The 23,960-nt window shown below is 40.2% G+C and overlaps 1 protein-coding gene across 4 annotated transcripts in view; it reads right to left on the bottom strand.

Annotated features, from left to right (window-relative positions):
• The window catches only part of scn1laa (sodium channel, voltage-gated, type I-like, alpha), a 198,119-nt gene that overhangs the window by 37,279 nt on the left and 136,880 nt on the right, over positions 1-23,960 (bottom strand). For all 4 annotated transcript variants that reach the window (XM_087989105.1, XM_087989108.1, XM_087989107.1 and 1 more), the window contains exons 22-23: positions 22,934-23,206; positions 652-705 (exon numbers count right to left, since the gene is read on the bottom strand). In XM_087989105.1, coding sequence (XP_087845231.1) covers positions 652-705; positions 22,934-23,206 — 327 coding nt within the window. The remainder of the gene's footprint in view (positions 1-651; positions 706-22,933; positions 23,207-23,960) is intronic.

The raw sequence follows: 23,960 nt of genomic DNA, 5'->3' as shown, positions 1-23,960 counted from the left end.
TGTTCTCCCGTCCTGAGGGTATTGACCTTGGCTGGTGCACGTTCCATAGCAAATTGTTAGGCAGAGTATTCCATATAGATCATGTATACAGTTAAGATTTGGTGATCACATTATTAATTACTTTGGATAATAAAGTCGGTTATTGCATGGAACTATGTCCTCTGTGTCCTAGTTACTTGATTTATTTCAGTGTTTGCTCCTTGTAATTTTCTACAAGAAGAAATTTGCCTCACTAACAGAGTTGCACTGGAAATTTCAAGCAATCTTCCTGACAGCATTGCTTGGTTTTATTCATCTTTAAAGCAACCCCAAAAGTTTACTTGTTTCAAAAGATTGTCAAAATGTTCACTAAAATAAAATAATTATTTGTTAAAAAAACATAATAACCCAGTGGCAATTCTTGATGAATAGTGAAATATATGCTCCAAACACTAACCTTTTAAATTAATGATTAGTACGCTGGAAACTATTTCCCAATATTTGGGATCAGTTATAATCTGGTGACTTTTTCTTTCATGTAAATAATATGGTTTAATAATAATTGCAGCAATATTCACAAATTGCATTAAATTAGAGAGGCAATTTTTGCTGTTGCTCATTTGAGCTTGTAAAGCGAATGTCTATAAATTAAACCATCTAATGCATACTTACACCTCTTAAATCAACAGCTGCATACATGATGTCCGTCCATCCTTTAAATGTTGCCTGAATAAATAACATAAAAAGGCATCATTACTTAATTTAAAACTATAAAATAGAGCAAGAAAAATTATGTCCTTAGTGCAAGTTAGCATTTTAACATCTTTATGAAAATTAAAAACAATCTGCTCTTTTAACCCTCAAAGCATTTATTGAACTCTACTTCGTGGGTAGGGGCCTGGAAGTCACGACCGACAGGGTGCTGGTACTTCCTCTTTGCTCAGGACTAGAGGTGGAGGCTACAACATCAGACCATGCCGGTCTTTCCTAGGTTTCCATGTGTCAGTGCAGTCTCAGTGGTCTGGAGGAATTCACAGCATTGAAAAGAAGATCAGTGATTTTCCCCACTCCGTCTGTGTAAGTGTCATCACTTTTCTCTGACACTTCATACTCACTCTATGTCTGCTGCTGCACCAATCTCCAATCACACTCCCCTATTCTCACTGTTGCCTGCAAAATCTTCCCTCACTCACCATTACTCTCCCCAATCCCTGACACCACTAATCCCACATGTCAGCTGCGCTGCCTAATCACTTGCATGGGGTTCCTCACCAACTGCATCAAAAGTTACATGTCACCCACTTTTTTCTCTCTCTCTCTCTCTCTCTCTCTCTCTGAGGGTCGGTGTGGACTTGTTGGGCCGAAGGGCCTGTTTCCACACTGTAAACAATCTAATCAATTTCAGGAGGAAAACCACACACGATAGGGCTGGAAGAGTGAAGATAAGTGGTGAAATCCTGACATTCTGCTTCTCAGCTATAATAAGGAGAATTGTTGGTAAAGTGTTGGAAAAGGTTATAAGAGATAGGATTTATAACCATCTAGAAAAGAATAATCTGATCAGGGACAGTCTGCACGGTTTTGTGAAGGGTAGGTCGTGCCTAACGAATCTTATTGAGTTTTTTGACAAAATGACCAAACAGGTAGATGAGAGTAAACCGGTTGATGTGGATTTCAGCAAGGCGTTCAATAAGGTTCCCCACAGTAGGCTATTATACAAAATGTGGAGGAATGGGATTGTGGGAGACACAGCAGTTTGGATCAGTAATTGGCTTGCTGAAAGAAAACAGAGGGCTGTAGTTGATGGAACATGTTCATCTTGGTGTCCAGTTACTAGCAGCATACCGCAAGGGTCGGTGTTGGGTCCACTGCTGTTCGTCATTTTTATAAATGACCTGGATGAGGGCTTAGATGGGTGAGTTAGTAAATTTGCGGAAGACACTAAGGTCGGTGGAGTTGTGGATAGTGACAAAGGATGTAGTAGGTTGCAGAGAGACATAGATAGGATGCAGAGCTGGACTGAGAGGTGGCAAATGGAGTTTAATGTGGACAAGTGTGAGGTGATTCACTTTGGACGGAGTAATCGGAATGCAAAGTACTGGGCTAATGGTAAGGTTCTTGGGAGTGTAGATGAGCAGAGAGATCTCGGTGTCCATGTACACAGATCCCTGAAAGTTGCCACCCAGATTGACAGGGCTGTTAAGAAGACATAGTGTTTTGGTCTTTATTAATAGAGGGATTGAGTTCTGGAACCAGGAGGTTATGCTGCAGCTGTACAAAGCTCTGGTACAGTCACACTTGGATTATTGTGTACAGTTTCGGTCACCGCATTATAAGAAGGATGTGGAAGCTTTGGAAAGGGTGCAGAGGAGATCTACTAGGATGTTGCCTGGTATGGAAGGAATGTCTTACGAGGAAAGGCTGAGGGCCTTGAGACTGTTCTCGTTAGAGAGAAGAAGGTTGAGAGGTGACTTAATAGAGACATACAAGATAATCAGAGGGTTAGATAGGGTGGACAGGGAGAGCCTTTTTCCAAATATGGGGACGGCAAACACGAGGGGACACAACTTTAAAGTGAGGGGAGATAGGTATAAGACAGATGTCAGAGGTAGTTTCTTTACTCAGACAGTAGTAAGGGTATGGAATGCTTTGCCTGCAACGGTAGTAGATTCACCAAGTTTAAGTGCATTTTAGTCGTCATTGGACAAGCATATGGGACGTACATGGAATAGTGTAGGTGGGATGGGCTTCAGGTTAGTATGACAGGGCGGTGCAACATCGAGGGCCGAAGGGCCTGTACTGCGCTGTAATGTTCTATGTTCTATGTTCCTGAATCTGATTTCTCTGAGTGGCTAACTAACCCTTGCTAATCCCCTAGGCCAGTACTGGAGGCCACCCTTGACTTATGTTGCTGGGACCCCTGACTAATGGGTGCCTCCAGGAACTTCCTAAGTACAACTCCCTGAAGATTTTGAGACATTACTGTACATCCACTTGTTTTGTGCAAAATCCGGAGAAGATGTGAGACTGACAGCACACTGCCATATAGGAAGATGTACGCCCTCTTGACTGAGGACTGCTGACCAGAAAAACAATCTGCCTGGTTGTATGACTGCACCAATAGGCAAGGCAATGCAAGATATCTTGTCTGGTGCATTTAGCAGGACAGGAAGCTGAATGTTTATGAGGTGTCCTGCAATGTTAATGAGGCATTTAACAGCTACAATCCCCACCTGCCACTTTGCCATTCCCTAGCGAAAATCACACCTCACTGCTTGGCAAATGCATAACGGATGCAGTGAGATGCTCCTCGTGTCAGGATAGACCTCGCCAGACTCTTCATACAATTCTGACACTCAAACCACTATAGCCCACATTGAATGTACTCTGATAACATTCTGCCGATAGTCTTGCACAGTTCAACGTATGTACTACTTGATTTCTTCCCAGTTTCAAAATCGCTTGATATTTCAACTATATAGTAGTCTAGTGTCTATTCCAGTTTATTGTCTAAAATTTAAAAAATGTGATCCCTTACATAGTATACGTTTTACAGGTTCACTTTGAAAATAAATTTTCTTTAATGATGCTCAATCACCAGTTTTAAACAGGATCTTGTGGTGCAATGATAGCATCCATATGTCTGAGGCGGGAGACCTGGGTTCAAGTCCCACTGCTTCAGGGGTGTGGAATACCATCTCTGAACAGGTTGATTTGAAACTATCTGAAATAGCTGGACTATCAAACAATTGGAATGCATCAATACATTTTGCCTTGTTCATGCTGAAAGAAGTTGCATTTAGGAAAGAGCAATTTAATGCACATCAACTACAGTGTAACATTTTGCAACATGTCCAGCACTATCCATGCTGGTGTTACCAGGTTGTATTGATTCTTAGTTTAGTTTGCTTCCATTATGTGATGCCATTTAACAAAGATCAAGTAGTAACATTTTAACTCTTTAACTATTTACAATTCATCACTCCTAATTAAAATATGAACATGTACCAAATCCTTTTTCAGAGCTGATTCACACGTTCAGTTTTTGTGGTGGTAAAAATATCAGCATTACTATCAGTACTTCTGCAAAACTGACAGAAACGCTGCACATGCATAATTACATGGAGGAATCAAAACTTGCTGTCACTAATTCCCCATTTCTCCAGAGGTCACATACTGAGATCTCCCCAGACTGTAATCAATTCAAAATCTTTGAAAATCTTTTAATTCACAAGACCTTCCACTCTTATGCCCTTGGCCCATGGCAGTTTACACACAAAAAAATCTTAAATTATAATCTATCTGTAATTTTATTTGATGTGTCTATTATCTTATTTTATAAATTATTTCTGATCTCTTATTTAAATTCTGTTCTCTTATCTCTTTACAAGTGTTCAGAAATTGTCCAGATATCATTCCTCAGAGAAGTAAACAGTACAGCTTATCAAGTCACTTTATGATTAGCTGCACTACTGAATTCTGAGCAGTTCTCCAAGTCATTCACCCTAAGGTTGAGACCCTGAGAACTTACAGCAATCTAGTATCATTAATTTGATCTAATCAGCAAGCACTGCCATCAAGTAACAGTATAAATACTGGAGCGAGATAACCAAACTTAAAATCTGGTACTTTCCTTAGGTGCAGGTTTGGCTGTTAGAGTAGATCATGCAGATAAATCGTTCAGTTTGCCACAATTTACATTTCTGCCATGAAAGGTCAAAATGATATAGGGAATCTTTGATTAATTCAAATGGATAGCTGGTGAATACAAAATAAAATTACTTGCTCAGTAACACCACTGCAGTTCTATGTTTCTGAATGCAATGCATTTTTGCAATTGCAAATATGACGCCTTTTATCTCAGCATCAATAGTGCATGAACATTGATATTGACCATTATGATGTGACCAGGGGATCTTGCCTGGCAGAAGCACATTCCAGCAATCAAGTGTCAAAATTATGAAATAAGTCTATTACTTGGAATTTAATTACTACTCATTATTAAAATGTACCAAATCTAAGAGTCACTTCTATGAATCAATTATACAAATTTTGGGAGGGTTGTCTTCATGAGATTGTATCAGGCTCAGAGCCACTTAGGATTGCTATAAATACAGAAAAGTCAGGTTGCTTATCGTCCTAACATTGGCAGAGACAATATAATTATGGATAGATTGTCTTTACCTAGACTGGTCACTAAAATCCTGTTTTAAATTTTCATTAGTCAGAATAGTTAACTGAGGTCAGTTGTGACCCAACATGTTAATTTATGCAGTGAATAAATGAAGAGAGTAATGTTTCCAGCATGTTTAAATTGTTTTATCATCCTTTCCATAAAACATTAAATAAAGGACACTACATTATCCCTATTACTGTGCTGCAGACACTTCACTGACAATTAATTCTCTGGAGCTATCTGGCAATAAAAATGGAAACGTTAGTTGCTGAATTAGCTACTGTTCCATGTACTCTTGGCTCTCTCTTCCAGACAGTAAGCTAGATGGTTGACCTCAGAGCTTTCGTCAGATTTTTGTGCCAAAAATTTGCACAGTCACGCTGCTAAATGTAACAGCTACCTTTACATAAATTATTTACATAAATAATATGTGTTTACATAAACTAAAATATTCCAATAAATTGTTAGTATTTGCCCCAGCAAACTCTCATTGTCTCAAGCCTATATGACATATAAAACAGAGTTCTGAATTTCAGTCATATTTCTGAATTAAATCTGATTTTTTCATCATTAATCCTCAATCAACATCTGCATTTGGTCCATTTGTGGAACTAGAACAACAAAATAAGTACCATAGTGTCATAAATAAGATAGAACCTGCAATACTTAATGGGCTGGTCTATATGCCACTCATGCCCCCACCCTCAGCCATCAGATTGGGTTTTGGGGAATATGTAAAATAGGTCAGGTGTCTAACCTATCATCTTCCTGCCAACCCCAAGCTCACTCCCATAACACATTACCTGGATACATACTTATGCTAGGACAAAGTGAGGACTGCAGATGCTGGAGTACCAGAGTTGAAAAATGTGGTGCTGGAAAAACACAGCAGGCCAGGCAGCATCTGAGGAGCAGGAGAATCGACGTTTCGGGTATAAGCCCTTCTTATGCCCGAAACGTGGATTCTCCTGCTCCTCAGATGCTGCCTGGCCTACATACTTGTGCTGACTATTATATATGAGTAAATAATTAAACTTGTCAGCAAGTCCATTGAACTGATTTGATTTGATTTATTATTGTCATATGTACCGAGGTATAGTTAAAATTGTTGTGTTATGTGCTTTACAGGCAGATTGTACTGGACAAATGCATCAGGATAACAGAATTAAGTGCAGGATACAGTGTTACAGCTGTCGAGAAGGTGCAGAGAGAGATCAACATTAACATTAAAGAGGTCCATTCAAAAGTCTGATTAATACACTGCACATGTTAACAATGACAGTCAAGTCACGAGAGTAACATTCCAGATTCATGCAAATACATGAATTTGGAGCAGGCCCCTGAAGCTTGCTCAGCTATCCAATCAGATCATGTTTGATTTTATTTATGTGAATTCCTGCCTAGCCCAATAACCTTACACTCCCTTGCTTAGGGCTCTTGTGACACAGTTATAATGACCCTATCCAGGAGCCAGAAAATCTGGATTCAGGTCCTACCTATACCAGAAGGCATAACATCTCTGACCAGGTTGATTAAAAGTATTTAAAACTCCAATTGAAAAAAACTAACAATGGCAGGTGAAAGTGAGCACGATGACTATTATGGCTGATACAAACAAAGGTAGGTACCTCCTTTGGGGAAGCTTTGCACGTGTTGTGGGCATGCTCTAAAGATGTCATCTCCCCTCCGCCTATCCAAATAAATCCAGCTCCTTCCTCTGTGGGTTTGAGGGTACTCCTTGCCTTAAAACTCTGAGACTTACCTTGTGGGGCAGCCGTGTTCCTTTGAGCTGCATAGTGGACTCAGGTTCATAGTTCCTTGAAAGTGGAGTCGCAGATAGATAGAATATTGAAGGTGGCACTTGGTATGCTTCCCTTTATTGGTTAGTGCCTGCAGCATAGGAGTTGGGAGGTCATGTTGTGGCTGTACAGGACATTGGTTTGGCCACTATTGGAGTGTTGCATGCAATTCTGGTCTCCCTCCTATAGGAAGGATGTTGTGAAACTTGAAAGGGTTCAGAAAAGATTTACTAGGAGGTTGCCAGGGCTGAAGGGTTTGTTCTATAGGGACAGACTGAAAATGCTGGGGCTTTCTTCTCTGGAGTGTCAGAGTCTGCGGGGTAACCTTGCAGAGGTTTATAAAATCATGTCAGACATAGATAGGGTAATTTGAAAAGGTCTTTTGCCCGGTGTGGCGGAGTCCAAATCTAGAGGGCATAGGTTTAAGGTGAGAGGGGAAAGACATAAAAGGATCTAAGGGGCCACTTTTTTATGTCAAGAGTGGAATTAGCTGCTAGAGGAAATGATGAAGGCTAGTATGATTACAACATTTAAAAGCCATGTAGATGGGTATATGAATAGGAATGGTTTAGACGGAAATGGGCCAAATGCTGGCAAATGGGGCTAGATTTATTCTGGATATCTGGTTGGCATTGACAAGTTGGACCAAAGGGTCTGTACCTGTGCTGTACATGTCTATGGCTTTAGTGCTGTGCAAAGCCCTCTGCTAATTTGGAGATGGTTTTCTCCATGTTTCATGACAATGTTTAAGAGGCTGTTTAGTGGGCTAACCAATACACCCAGCATTTCTGTGCACATGCCTTTCAACATCATTCTTTATGCAACATGATTATCTGAGTCGTCTGAAGTGCAATTAATCTGCAATCTCACTTTCTGTGGAGCTCACACATTAATCATCCTTCCTGATTGCTTGACTGCAGCACACTTGCACCTGGGGACTCACCACCTGTTGATTTCAAATTTATATTAACTTCTAAGGATATTTCAGAGAAGGTTCACTCGATTAATTGCAGAGATGAAAGGCTTGCTTTATCACGAGAGACTGAGCAGTTTATGCCAGATTTTTAAAACAGACAGCAGGTGGAATTATTTCTCTCAAAAGGTTGTGAATTTGTGGAATTCACAATCCCAGAGTGCAGTTGAGTCCAGGATTCTAAATAAATTTAAGAAGATGGACAGATTGCTAACAGCAAAGGTCTTTTCTTGAGGATGGGCGAGTTCAAAACCAGGAGGCATATTTGTAAGGTGAGAGGAAAAAGCTTTAAAAGAGACCCGAGGAGCAACATTTTCATACAAGGGTGATTTGAATGTGTAATGAACTGCCAGAGGAACTGGTAGGTGCAGGTACAACTACAATATTTAAAACACATTTAGATAGGTACATGAATAGGAAAAGTTTAGAGGGATATTGGCCAAATGCAGGCAAGTGGAACATGTTTAGTTTGGGAAACTTGGTCGACGTGGACGAATTGAACCGAAGGGTCTGTTTCCGTGCTATGTGGCAGGGTATTGGCAGTGGGCAGGAAAGTGGAGTTGAAGTTGAGAAGAGATCAGCCGTAATTGCTTTAAATGGTATAGCAAGCTCAAAGCTGAATTGCCTATTGCCACTCCTAGTTCTTATATGCAGTGTTAGTATCTGAGTTGGTGTCCATGAATATCAGATTGAGTGACAGGAACTCTTCACCAGTGCTGAATTGTTGCTCCCTCTCCCATTCTAGGATTTGCTGTAGCTGGACAGGGAGCTATACTTCGGTGCCTGAAAGTAGAATATCAGAAGGAGAAGTCTGTGATGAGGAAAAGAGTGTTGTGTAGTAAGCAGGCATTCAATCGTCACACCAGCTGTATTATGTCAGATAGCAGGATGAGGGTGTGCTGGGAGTTCAGGTGGGACATAAGACAAGAAAATAGCATCATTCTCAGTGATGTTGAAAGACCTAGGCTCTGTCACAGCAGGTTCTGTGATAAGGAAAGTCATTTCCTCCTGTAGGAGTCATGGAGTCATTACAGCACAGAAGAAATCAATGCAATACATGAAGTCTATGCCATCTCTCCATGGAGCAATCAAGTCAGTCCCATTCCTCTGCTCTGTCTTTCTGGCCTTGCAGGTTTATTACTTGCAAGTGCTCATTTAATTTGTTTTTAAAATCATCGATTGTTTCTACTTTCACTACGTACAAAAGCAGTAAGTTCCCGGTCATTACCATTACTGAATAAAAAAATTGTCTTCACTTTCCCACTCAACCTTTACTTCATGCATAAAATTAAAATCTATATTGAATAGTCCTTGTGTGATCAGCTACTGCAAACAGCTATTCTTTGTCTATCTGATCTAAACATGCCACAATTGTGTACTCCTCTATCAAATCTCCCTCAATTTCTTTTGCTTTGAGGAAGATAGTCCCAGTCTCTCCATACTAATCTTGTAGCTAAACACCTCATCCCTGCAATCATTTTGCTCAATTTCCTTTGCATTTGCTTGAGCAATCTCACATCTTTCCTTAAGTGCAGTGATTAGAACTGGACACAATAATCTAGTTGTAATTCAATCAGAGTTTTAGGAAGGTTCAGCATTACTCTTATGCAATCCGTAGGTCTATTTATGAAGTCCATGATTATCTGTGCTTTGCTATCAGCTCTCTCAATGGACGTATTTTGGAATGAAGCCATTAAGTCTGTATTGCCTTTCTCTAACACATCTTCTGAAATGCATCACCTCATACATCTCCAATAACTACTTTCTATTGTATTTTTAAATTCAATTATGGGACATTTTGTCCATCCCTTGTTGTGCTGGAGAAGGTGGTGGTGAGCTGCCTTCTTGAACCACAGTAGTCCATTTTCTTTAAGTAGACTCACATTTCCATTGGGAAGGGAGTCCCTGGATTTTAACTCCACAACAATGAAGGAATGGTCAGGATAATGAATGGCTTGGAGGGGAATTTGCTAATGGTGCTGTGTCGGCTGCCCTTGTCCTTCTAGATGGCAGCGGTTGTAGGTATGGAATACATCTTGGAAATGAAGGAAAGTTCTCTGAAGCAGTGCAAATGATTGGGAATAGGACATTGCCCTGAGAAATCCTGCACAGATGTCCTGCAGCTGACATGACTGACCTCTAATAACCACACCACCTTCCTACATATCAGGTATGGCACCAACCACTGGTAAGTTTTCCCCCAATTCCCATTTCCTTATGTTTCGATAGGGCTTTTTAATGCCACTCTTGGTCAACTATATCCTTGATGTGAGGGGCATTTTTATTCTTACCTCACCTCTGGAATTCAGCTTGTTTGTCCATGTTTGATCCAAGGCTGTACTGAGGTCAGGAGCTGAGCTGTTCTGGCAGATTTCAAACTGAGTTTTAATAAGCAGATTATTGCCAAGCAAATTATTTTTGTTAGCATTAATAGTGATACCTCCCATCACTTTTCTAATGACTGATAGTAGACTGGGTGGTAACTAGCTGGTTTGGTTTCTCCTGCTTTTAGTGTCTTGGAAATGCCTGGATAATTTTACATATTGTCAGGTAGATTCCACTGTGGGTGTTGTATTGAAACAGTTTGGCTAAGGATGCGGCATGTTCTGAAGCATCTCTTCGGTACTGCTGTCAAGGCCCACAGCAGTATCCTGTGCTTTCAGCCATTTTTTATATCATTTGGAATGAATTAAATCAGTTGAAGACTGGCATCTATGATATTGGAAACCACTGAGGAAGACCGAGATGGATCATCCAATTAACATTCCTGGCTTAAGATTGTTGCAAATGCTTTATTCTTACTTTTTTAAACTGACGTTCTCATAATTGACAATTGGGATATTTGTGGAGCCTCCTCCTCCAGTGAGTTGTTTAATTGTCAGCCACCATTCACAATGGATATGGCTGGACTCCAGAGCTTAGATCTCTCTTGTCACGTGGACTGACCAGGACCTGGAGAGTGGTGGGTGAAGGAAGAGTCTCCGGCTGCAGCAGCAATAACACCAGGATGAGTGGGATCAGCTTCACCCCAGTCCAGGCTTTTCCTTTGAATGGTCTTCTGAACTGACTCCCTCTGGAAGCACTCTCAGGCGGAGGCACAAGGTCGAGACGTAGGTCCAGGCACGAGATGGAGGAGATGTAGCGGTCTTGGCCTGGCGTGATGGTCTCCCACTGTGGAAGTCTCGTCTCCATGTGGAAGGCTTCTTCGTCTTCATCTTCAGTGGAGGCTTCCAGCCCAGTATTCTGGCCGACCAGTGTGGTGGTCTCACCTTGGCTGCATCTTCAGTAGTATATTCTATCATTCCTTAAGCACATTTCCCTGACTCCAGGAGCTGTTAACTGAATTGTAATGAACTTTGTCATAATTCTATTTTTTAAAGTTATTATGTATAACTTCTGTCATTGATGTAAATGCTGTGGTGGAGCAACTTTTAAAACTTTGCACTGTATTTTTCATGTAAAAGTATACATGTAAAAGTATACATGACAAGAAATTTTCATTCTATAAATTTCTATTCTATTCTAGATCTGATTCGCTGGTTGTGGAATCCTTTAGGTCTAACACTTGCTGCTTACACTGGCACAAAAGTTATTCTGTTTTGTAGTTTCATGAGGTTAACATTTTTAGGTATGCCTAGCGGTGGTCCTAACATATCATTCTGCACACTGTATTAAAGCAGGGCTGATTAGTTTGTTTGATGGTTGTACAGTGGGGGTTATCCCAGGCTATGACATTGCAGATTGCATTGAAGTTCAAATTTACTGCTGCTGGATGCTGTTCTTGAATTGGAAAATCAGTTCAAAGTCTTTTAATTTATCACAGTGGTAGAGCCACACAACACGATGCGAAGATGGCATTTCATTCCCAAAAGAACTGCGTCGTTTTCACTCTTGTTGACACTGTCATGGACAGTTGCATCTGTGACAGGCAGGCAGATTGGTAAGGATGAGGTCAAGTATGTTTTTCCATTTCAACCTGCCCTGCCATGCATCCAGTCAATCAGCGATGTCCCTGAAGACTCAAACAATCTGATCAGTAGTGGTGCTGACGAGCCACACTTAATGGTGGACTTTGAAGTTGCCCTTAGATTACATTCCGTGCCCAGCGTTTCTTCTAAGTGATGTTCAACAGGGAAAGTTACTGAACTATCCAGTGAGGTGGTATGGATTGGAGCAGGTACATGGTAACCAGCAATAGTTTCCTTGCCCATGTCAGGGCTCTGCAGTCAATGCTGGGCAGCTCGCACCTGTCTGTATACTACTGTGCCATCAGCTCTTCTATGTCTGTCCTGCCAAAAGGACAAGATATACCCAGGGATGGTGATATGGTAAGGTATGATTCCATGTGTGTGACTATGTCAAGCTGCTGCTTGACTAGTCTGTGAGTCAGTTATCCCAACTGTGGTATTTGTTCCAGTTGTTAGGTCAGACGATTTTGCAAGGTCGACCAGCCCTTGTATTCCATTGATTTTTCTAGTGCCTTATTTGATGCTATGTTGTCCACCTAATTTTTGTTCAGACATTTTTGTGATTGATACAACTGAATGGCTTTCGAGGCAACCTAATTACTCTGGCTCTGGGGTCACATCTAGGCCAGATCAGGTAAGGACCGCAGTTTTCCTTTCTTCAAAAACATTGGATGGGTTTTTAGAGCAGTTTACAATCCATCATTAGACTTTTAAGCCCAGATTTTTTTTATTGAATGCACATTCTATGGATCTATTGAGTAAGATTTGAACTTGGATCCCCAGAACATTGCCTATAGGTTGATAGGAATCTAGAGACTTGTCTATCTTATCTAGAAGCAGATCAATGACCTGTTACAGTTAAATGCATTTGTGTTTCAATATCTGGATCATTCAACTGTCCATCAGTGTACCTATGGTGGCTTTATCTTTTAGTTTGAGTAATAACCATTTAGGGTGACTCACTGTTTTCTGCCCATATACACATTTAAAAAATGTCCACATTGGTGTAGAACTTCCTCTTTCTTGAGTTTCAATTTTGGTAATCATCCTATGTGTGAAACATTCAAGCACAATGTTAAAATCCATTAAACTTAATCTACATTGAACTTTTGTGTTCAATTCCCCATTCTTTAACTTCAACACAAAATAAAACAATTGGCTAGTCAAGCACAGTCTGCTTACCCCACATCGCTATCCTAAAAGGGTTAACCCTAACGTAACCTTTGCTCCTTTGTTCAAGACTCACCCATTAAGTACACATTCTTTCCACAACCACTTTAACAAGGCCATTTTGGATTTTATAAACTTCAATCAATCATCCATAATTTTTCTTGTGAAAACAAGTCTAGCCCGTTCAATCTTTCTTAACAGGACAAACTGTTGTTTGCAGTTATCAAGTTAATGTACCTCCTCTGAACCACCTCCAACACATTTACATTCTCGTAGTTGTGGTTATGCTCACCGAGCTGGGACGTTGATTTGCAGGCATTTTGTCCCCTGTCTAGATGACAACTTCAGAGCTTTGGAGCCTCTTGTGAAATGCTGCTGTACTGTGTCTTCTGGAATTTATTTGGTTCTGTTCCTGCTGCTTCCGGTTTTCGGTTGTTGTTGTACTGGCTAGTATATTGGTTCTCGGAGTATATGCTTGTTGACGGAGTCCATGGATGAGTGTCATGCTTCTAGGAATTCTCTGGCTATCCTCTAGTTAGCTTGTCCTATGATTGTTGTGTTCTCCCAGTTGAATTTGTGGTCCCTGACATCTGTATGTGTGGCTACTGGTTGTGGTGTTTCGTGGCTAGTTGGTGTTCATCGATGTGGATAGTTAGTTGTTTGCCTATATGCCTTATATCGTGTTTTGTGCAGTCTTTGCATGGAATCTTGTAAATTACCTTAGTTTTGTACATGATGAGTATCGAGTCTTTTGTCCTGGTGAGTTAGCATTCTTTTACATTTACATTCTTCCTCAAATATTCAGACTGAAATTGCACACAATATTTGAGATGTGGCCTCACCAATGCCCTGCATAAGTGAAGCATAACAGCTTTAGTTTTATGTTCAATTCCTCTTGCAACAGAGGATAGTATTCTGAAATAATTTTTAATCATTTGTTACTGTGTCCTAACTTTTCGAAATTCGTACACATGCACATCTAGATCTCTCTGGACCTAGGAATTCTGAAGTCATTCTCTGTTTACATAATATTTGCTTTTGTTTTCCTTCCAGCCAAAGTGATCAACTTCACATTTTCATACATTATGTTTCATCTACTAGATTTTTGCCCACTCAACTGACCTATCCATATTGCTTTGCATCCTTGTCATGTCAATTTCACAACATATATTCATACCTATAATTACAGCAAAAAAACTGCTAATGCTGCAAATCTGAAACAAATACCAAGAATGCTTGAGAAGGTCAGCTGGTCTCGCAATATCTAAAGAAGTCAGACCAGACTCGAACCTTTAACTCTCTCCACAGATGCTGTCAGACCTGCTGAGCTTCTCCAGAATCTTCACAATTTGTTATGTACTTGCCTACCTTTCTTTGTGTCATCTATAAATTTGGCCACCATGTGTTTAATCCCCTCATCTAAGTCATTGATAAAAAGTATGAAAAGAAAGCCCAGCATAGATCTCTATGGGACGCTACTCGTCATACGTTGCCAATCTGAAACACATGCATGCTACTCTTTCAAAGAATTCCAATCAATTGGTTAAACATAATTTTCCTTTAAAACAACATACAGACTTTTCTTCATTGCCTTCAGATTTTCCAAGTGTTCAGTTATAACCCCAATAATATTCAATCAAATAGCTTCCCCATGACTGTTAAGCTAACAGGCCAATAGTTTCTGACTCCCTCTCTCCCTTGTTGAATAGAAAGGTTATAGTTGTTTCTTTTGAATTTGATGGAACCTTTCCAGAATCTCAAAATTCTGGAAAGTTAATACTAACACATCTACAGCCTCATTAGCCACCTCCTTTAAAAAAAACCCAAGATGTGCACTAACAATTCATTTACTTTGTTATGAATGCTATGTGCATTCTGGTAAAGAGCAATTAATGTTGACTTTTGTTACCTTCATAGCACTTTGATTGGCATAGGGATAAGAAAATTAGGGAAGTAAATACGTGAATAAGAGATTTGTGTGGGAAAGAGGGGTTCCATTTCATGGGACACTGGCATCAGTTTTGGAACTGGGGCGATCTGTACCGATCTCCACCTGAACTGATCTGGAACCAGTATTCTAGCGAAAAGGATAAATAGGGTGGTCACCAGGACTTTAAACTTGTGAGTCGAGGGGAAGGGAAAGGGAAAGCAACAGGGAGTATGGAGTCAAGTAGAAAGATAAGCAGCAGGTTAGCAAGTATGCAGAGTTTACGTTCAAGGCAGACTAGGAATGAAGCAAAACGGAAGGATAACTTAGGACATATTACTAGAGATGTTGGAAATCCTGATGATGAGAAAATTAGCATTAAGGCTCTTTACCTGAATGCTCGTAGTACTCGTAACAAGGTAGATGAGTTAATGGCACAAATAATTGTGAATGATTATGATGTGGTAGGCATCACAGCGGGCTCAGGACTAGCAGTTAAACATCCACGGATTTACAACGTATCAAAAAGACAGGGAGGTGGGCAAAGGGGGTGGGGTTGCCTTGTTAGCTTAGAATGAAATTAAATCTATGGCACTGAATGACATAGGGTCAGATGATGTGGAGTCTGTGTGGGTGGAGTTCAGGAACCACAAAGACAAAAAAACCATAATGAAAATTATGTACACACCTCCCAGCAGTGGTCAGGACCAGGGGCGCAAGATGTGCCAGGAAATAGATAGGGCATGTCAGAAAGGCAAGGTCACGGTGATCACGAGGAACTTGCAAATGGACTGGATGAATAATGTTGGCGGTGGAACCAAAGAAAGGGAATTCATGGAGTGCTTACAGGATGGCTTTTTGGAACAGCTTGTGATGGAGCCCACAAGGGAGCAAGCTATTCTGGACTTAGTGCTATGTAATGAGCCAGACTTTATGAAAGGTCTTAAAGTAAGGGAACACTTAGGAGGCAGTGATCATAATATGGTAAAGGTCAGTCTGCAGTTTGAAACAGCAAAGGCAAAATCCGATGTAATGGTGTTTCAGTTAAATAAAGGTAATTACAGTGGCATGAGAGGGGAACTGACGAACATCGACTGGAAGCAGAGCCTTGGGCGGAAGACAGTAAAGCAACAATGGCAGGAGTTTCTGGGTGTAATTGAGGACACAGTACAGAGGTTCATCCCAAAGAAAAGAAAGATTAACTGGGGAGGGGGGATTAGACAGCTATGAATGACAAAGAAAGTCAGGAAATGTATCAAAGAAAAAGACAGAGCCTATAAAGTGGCCAAGAGCACTGGGAAATCAGAAGATTGGGAACGCTACAAAAACACAGGACAACAAAGAGAGAAATAAGGAAGGAGAGGATCAAATATGAAGGTATGCTGCCAGTAATATGAGGACTGATAGTAAAAGTTTCTTTCAATACATAAGAAACAAATGAGAGGTGAAAATAGACATTGGGCCACTCCAAATTGATGCAGGAAGGCTAGTGCTGGGAGATAAGGAAATAGTTTAAGAATTTAGTAAGTAATTTGTGTCAGTCTTCACAGTGGAAGACATGAGTAATATCCCAATAATTAAGGAGAGTCAGGGGGCAGAGATGAGTATGGTAGCCATTACAAAGAGAAAAGTGCTAGAAAAGCTAAAAGGTCGACAAATTGATAAATCTCTTGGGGTACATCCTAGAGTTCTGAGGGAGGTGGCTGAGGAAATAGCAGAGACATTGGTTGTGATCTTTCAAAAATCACTGGAGGCAGGGAAAGTCCAGATGATTGGAAAATCGCTATTGTAACCTCCTTGTTCAAAAAAGGATCAAGACAAAAGATGGAAAATTATAGGTCGATTAGCCTAAACTCGGTTGTAGGTAAAATTCTAGAATCCATCGTTAAGGATGAGATTTCTAAATTCTTGGAAGTGCAGTGTCAGATTAGAACAAGTCAGCATGAATTTAGTAAGGACAGGTCATGTCTGACAAACCAGTTCGAATTCTTTGAAGAGGTAACAAGTAGGTTAGACCAGGGAAATCCAGTGGATGTTATCTATCTCGACTTCCAAAATGCCTTTAATAAGGTGCCTCACGAGAGGCTGCTGAGTAAGGTGAGGGCCCATTGTGTTTGAGGTGAGCTACTGGAATGGATTGAGGATTGGCTGTGTGACAGAAGGCAGAGAGTTGGGATAAAAGGTTCTTTTTTGGAATGGCAGCTGGTGAGAAGTGGTGTCCTACAGGTTTCAGTGTTGGGGCCGCAGCTGTTCACTTCATATATTAATGATCTGGATGAAGGGACTGGCAAAGTTCGCCAATGAAATGAAGTTAGGTGGACAGGCAGGTAGTACTGAGGAGGCGGGGAGGCTGCAGAAAGATTTAGACTGTTTAGGAGAGTGGTCCAGGAAATAGACTCGGAGAGTCATAGAGATGTACAGCAAAGAAACAGACCCTTCGGTCCAACACATTCATCCCAACCAGATATCCCAACCCAATCTAGTCCCACCTGCCAGCACCCAGCCCATATACCTCCAAACCATCCCTATTCATATAACAATCCAAATGCCTCTCAAATGTTGCAATTATACCAGCCTCCACCACTTCCTCTGGCAACTCATTCCATACCCGTACCACCCACTGAGCGAAAAAGTTGTCCCTTAGGTCTCTTTTATATCTTTCCCCTCTCACCCTAAACCTATGCCCTCCAGTTCTAGACTCCCCCACCCGAGGGAAAAGACTTTATCTATTTACCCTATCTATGCTCCTCCTGATTTGTAACCCTCTATAAGGTTACCCCTCAGCCTCTGATGCTCCAGAGAAAACAGGCTCAGTCTATTCAACCTCTCCCTATAGTTTAAATCCTCCAAACCTGGCAACATCCTCGTAAATCTTTTCTGAACCCTTTCAAGTTTCACAACATCTTTCCGATAGGAAGGAGAGCAGAACTGCATGCAATGTTCCAACAGTGGCCCAACTAATGTCCTGTACAGCCACAACATCACTTCCCAATCCTGTACTCAGTATTCTGACCAATAAAGGAAAGCATACCAAACACCTTCTTCACTATCCCATCTACCTGCGACTTCACTTTCAAGGAGCTATGAACCTGCACTCCAAGGTCTCTTTGTTCAGCAACACTCCCTAGGACCTTACCCTTAAGTGTATAAGTCCTGCTAAGATTTGCTTTCCCAAAATGCAGCACCTTACATTTATCTGAATTAAACTCCTTCCGCTACTTCTCAGCCCATTGGCCCATCTGATCAAGATCCTGTTGTAATCTGAGATAATGTTCTTTGCTGTCCAACACACCTCCAATTTTGGTGTCATCTGCAAACTTACTAACTGTATCTCTTATGCTCACATCCAATTCATTTATGTAAATGTCAAAAAGTAGTGGACCCAGCACTGATCCTTGTGGCACTCCGCTGGTCACAGGCCTACAGTCTGAAATCCCACCCTCCACCACCACCCTCTGTCTTCTACCTTTGAGCCAGTTCTGTACCCAAATGGCTAGTTCTCCCTGTATTCCGTGAGATCTAACCTTGCTAACCAGTCTCCCTTGGGGAACTTTGTTTTGTGCCTTACTGAAGTCCATATAGATCACATCTACTGTTCTGCTCTCATCAATCCTCTTTGTTGCTTCTTCAAACAACTCAATCAAGTTTATGAAACATGATTCCCCATGCCCAAAGCTGTGTTGACTATCCCTAATCAGTCCTTGCCTTTCCAAATACATGTACATCCTGTCTCTCAGGATTCCCTCCAACAACTTGCCCGCCACTGAGGTCAGACTCACCAGTCTATAGTTCCCTGGCTTGTCCTTACCACCTTTCCTAGACAATGGTGCCATGTTAGCCAAACTCCAGTCTTTCGGCGCCTCACTTGTGACTATTGATTATACAAATATTTCAGTAAGAGGCCCAGCAGTCACTTCCCTAGCTTCCCATAGAGTTCTAGGGTACACCTGAACAGTTGCTAGGGATTTATCCACTTTTATGTGTTTCAAGACATTCAGCACTTCCTCCTCTGTAATATGGACATTTTTTTAAGATGTCACCAGCTATTTCCCTACATTCCTTATCTCCCATGTCCTTTTCCACAGTAAATACCGATGCAAAATACTCGTTTTGTGTCCCCCCCATTTTCCGCGGCTCCACACAAAGGCCGCCTTGCAGCTTTTTGAGGGGCCCTATTCTCTCTCTAGTTACCCTTCATCCTTAGTGAGTTTGTAAAAACTCTTTGGATTCTCCTTAACTCTCTTTGCCAAAGCTATCTCATATCCCCTTTTTGCCGTCCTAATTTCCCTCTTAAGTATACTCTTCTAAGGATTCACTCAATCTATCCTGTCTATACCTTGCATATGCTTCCTTCTTTTTCTTAACCAAACCCACAATTTCTTTCATCATCTAGCATTCCGTATACCTACTGATTAAATTCAACATGGGCAAATGCGAGGTCTTGCATTTTGGAAAAAAGATTACAGGCCTGGACTATTTTCTAAACGGTGAGAAAATTCATAAAGCCAAAGTAACAAAGGGATCTGGGAGTGCTAGTCCAGAATTCTCTAAAGGTTGTCTTGAAGGTTGAGTCCATGATTGAGAAAGCAAATGTAATGTTGTCATTTATCTCAAGAGGGTTGGAATATAAAAGCAGTGATGGGCATCTGAGAATTTATAATGCTCTAGTCAGGCCCCATTTAGAACAATGTGTCCAGTTTTGGGCCTCACACCTCAGGAAGGATACACTGGCACTGGAGTGTGGACAGCGGAGATTCACACGGCTGATCCCTGGAATGGTAGGCCTAATATAGGATGAACGGCTGAGGACCCTGGGATTGTATTCATTAGAGTTTTGAAGGTTGAGGGGAGAGCTAATAGAAACTTACAAGATAATGCATGGCCTAGAAAGGCTGAACACTGAGAATTTGTTTCCATTAGGCGTGGAGACTAGGACCTGTGGGCCCAGCCTTAAAATTAGAGGGGGTCAATTTAGAAAGGAAATGAGGAGACATTTCTTCAGCCAGAGAGTGGTGAGCCTGTGAAATTCATTGTCACGGAATGCAGTGGAGGCTTGGACATTAAATGTCTTCAAGGCAGATCTTGATAAATTCTTGATCTCACAAGGAATTCAGGGCTGCGGGGAGAGTGCGGGTAAGTGGAGCTGAAATGCCCATCAGCTATGATTAAATGCCGGAATGGACTCGATGGGCTGAATAGCCTTAAGTCCACTCCTATGTCTTATGGTCTTAACTAGTCTTGACTGCTGGTCAATCTTATGCTTTTTTTCCTCTCTGTCCCTTCCTGCCATTTTCTTACATTGATTTCTCAAATTAATGTTTTGCGGTCTTATCTCAACCATATCCTTTGATTTGTTACATTTACCCAAAGTTGATTTCTCACTCCCCCACCACATCCCCATATTTAGTTTGAAACCTTCTCTACTTACATAGATTTTATTGGCTCACATAAATTCCAGTCCCGGTATGGTTCGCGTATAGACTGTCATAACAGTATAGTCCCCTGTTCCCCAATACTAGTGACAGTATTCCACAAAGTTTCACTCATTTCTTCCACACCGTGTACAGGTATTTACTTCTAAAATCTTATTCACTCTGTGCCAGTTTGCATGTTTTTGGTAGAAATCCAGAGTTTATTACATTTGAGGTTCTGCTTTTCAATTTAGCTTCTAACGTCTCATACTCTGTCTGCAGAACTTCCTTCCTTGTCCTACCTTTATTGTTGAACTTATGTTGCTGAATCCTCATCTTTCTACCTCAAATTCTTCTGAAGCCTAGAACAGATATCCCGAACCGTGGCATCAGGCAGACAATGTTGTCATTTGGCTCAAAGTTTTTGCTGCAAAGAACTGTGTTAATCTTCCGCATTATACACTCCCCTCACACTAATTATCTAATTGCTGTCTCACAGACACTTGGTCCATTGATCCATTTCATTATTTACCCTCCCTAGCTGGACTGAGAACATACTAGTCAACACAGTGCAGAAATTCCATGCTCTTCTTTCACTTCACAGTAAAATGATCCCAATCAATATTTGGGTGATTAAAGATCCCCACACTTTAATTTTCTTTGCAGGTTTGCTTCTCTACCTCTCACTATTTGGAAACCTATTGAATTCATGCAGTATCACAATTGCAAATATTTGCTGGTCATCTTTATGTTGCTATCCCTTCATGGATATGAGGTTGGATTAAATGTTCCGAACACGCATCATGCTCACCATTTGAAAAATCAGTGAAAACACATTTGGTGTCTGAGATGGGGTGATCAAGTGCATGTTAAGATGGATTTAAGGAAGGAATGGGACATAGGTGACAGGGGCAAGGGCAAGGGGTATTTTTCTGTGGCCTGATTTCAGCCTTTTTTATTCTAGCCGCATAATGCATTCCTAGATCATGCCAAAGCATCTGGAATTACACAGTGTACATGCTATGACTGCACAATTCAAATTCAGGTCAGTCATTAGTTCTGAGCAAAATATTGTAATCTAATGCTAGGCTTTCAGTTGAACTTGAATGAAGATAATAAAAGATAAATTAATTAAATGTATAAATGCACTCGTTATTTGTATTATATATTTTGCAAAATCTTTGTTATTGACTTTGTATCAACCACTTAGAGGAAACAAGATGCAACTTATAAATATATTCAAAAATAATTTTTAAAAGATTATGACAACTTGGGTTAAAACTTCACTATCAGAGTGAAAAACCTACTTCGGCAAAACAAAATAATCTAAATATAATGTACATTAGAAGACATTGCCACAAAGCATGAAAAAAGTCACAAGAAGTCTCATAATGAATATTGAAAATACAAGCAATAATTTTTTAAAAAAGTAAAAATGATTACAGACTTTTCTAGCTACTGAGCTAACAAGTTTCTGCTCACTTAGAATAGAATCTGATTGTATAGTGTGATTTGGTTAGTACTCCAAATAATTGCCAGTTGAACATTCAATAATTCTCCTCATGCTTAATTGTTTCAATAGAAAGAACAAAACGTGCATTTATATGCTAAATTTCATAAGCTCACAACATTTGGAATCACCTTACAGCTAATAAAGTACATTTGGAGTGAAGTCACTGGTCTAATATTGGTAGAACAGCAGCTACAAATGCTCAAAGGTTCCACAAGTAGTTATGAATTCAGACAGTTGACTTCAGAAATTCGGACTTCCAGATGAACATTGATTAAGATTCTGAACAAATTTCTTGTCTCTTTGTTGCATTATGTCATGTAACCTGAGGAGCTACGTGAGCCCCAAGATTCTTCAGCATAAAACCGATCAATTCTAACAATGCAAAGCGAGTTTGAGTATTATATTCTTGAGAAAATAAAAAGCTGATTATACCATTAAAATTGCTTATAGAAATTAAATTTTACATACTAAGTAGAATCACCATTGTCCCACTCTTTGATTAGAGGGAGACAACCAATGGTGAATATAACCTGAGCATCACCATGATTCAAGTGAGGGGTGAGATCAAGAAGGCAAAAACATTCATGGCAACCTTAGGAAATGTGGGAATTTAACTAAGGCTGCACTCTGCCTTACAAACTAGCTGCCCAGGCAAATGAGCTAACCAGCCCCCTAGAAAATCAAAACCCAAATTCATGAGGAGTTTACGTTCATTGCTGTAAAGGCCATACAAGATCCTCATTGCATCATGTTAAGCCCAATGCATTTAAGTATCTTTCTAAATGGAATAAGAAGCTTCAGGATTTCATAGTACCAAGCACAACGATATCTCTATTCTGCCAAGGAGCACAGCAGGTCTAAGTTTGGTCTAGAGGCTAGAAACAATTGCTTTAATTTAACTGTGTATTCTGGGTGATCTCACTCTTTACCAATCAAACTAAAATTTCAAAACTAGGTTTTTCCCATGCTTGCTTATTATGTGTTTTCAAAAATCATGTGAAATAACATTGAACTCACCACTTGTAGTAAAGCAAGGTAGCCAGCCCCAACATTATCAAAGTTGATTTTTACATTTTTCCATCGTGCGGTTTCATTAAGCTGCTCACAATCACTTTCATTGTCAACAATCTTGATGGAGAACCGTTTTCCGTCAGTTATATTGATACAGTGGTAGTATCTTCCAGCAAAAAGATTTACACCCATTATACTAAAAATGAGCCAGAATATCAGGCAGACAAGTAGCACATTCATAATGGATGGAATTGCTCCAAGAAGTGCATTGACGACCACCTAATCAAGAGAATTAAGGAAAGAAATGTTAAACATGTTATACATGTTGGAATTGGAAAAGTTCCTTGCTAATATAAACAGAAAGCATTAGTTTTGTTAAAAGCACTTTCTGTAAACTGTAGATTATGTATATTAAAGATTCAATATACTAGTAAACAAACAACAGAAACATTGTGCATAAATAAGAAAATAGAAACAATATACAGCAATTTCAGGGAAGTATTTGACCAGATGACATTGCATGTATTGAAAAAAGTAAAATAAAGCAAAAAACCTTGTGGTGGGTCGATGATGTCACAGAATTGATTACTGCAAAAAGAATGCAAAATTATGAGTAAAGTGCAGACATCAAAATCAAAACCATTGGAAAAATAGTGAAATTAGAAAATAAAATCAAACAATGAGAGTTTAGCGGATGTGAGTTTACATTGGTCAAATGTGATACTAATGATTACCTTTTGGTACCCTCACAGGTCAATAACATGAAGTGTGAAGCAACTGTCTGCATGAAGCTATGCTATCAAGAAACACATATCAAGCATTTGAATGTAAAATTCACTTGATTTATCTGCGTTCATTGAAATTCAGTGGGTCTCATTTATTTCTACACCCAATTTTCTAATTTATTCTCGATGATTATATCTGATGTGCACTCCCAGCAGGCATAAACTTATAGCTGGGGCATAAACTTGTGGAATTCATTTAAATTTGTTTCTCAAAATTTTTCAAAAGCTAAGTCAAAGAGCTAGAAATT

This window comes from Chiloscyllium plagiosum, unplaced genomic scaffold, assembly GCF_037043375.1.
Source record: "Chiloscyllium plagiosum isolate Xiang-an unplaced genomic scaffold, Cpla_swu_hap1 HiC_scaffold_7, whole genome shotgun sequence".
NCBI classification, from domain to species: Eukaryota; Metazoa; Chordata; class Chondrichthyes; order Orectolobiformes; family Hemiscylliidae; genus Chiloscyllium; species Chiloscyllium plagiosum.
Note: the sequence above shows the minus strand (reverse complement) of the source record. Positions and strands in the feature narration are given on the sequence as shown.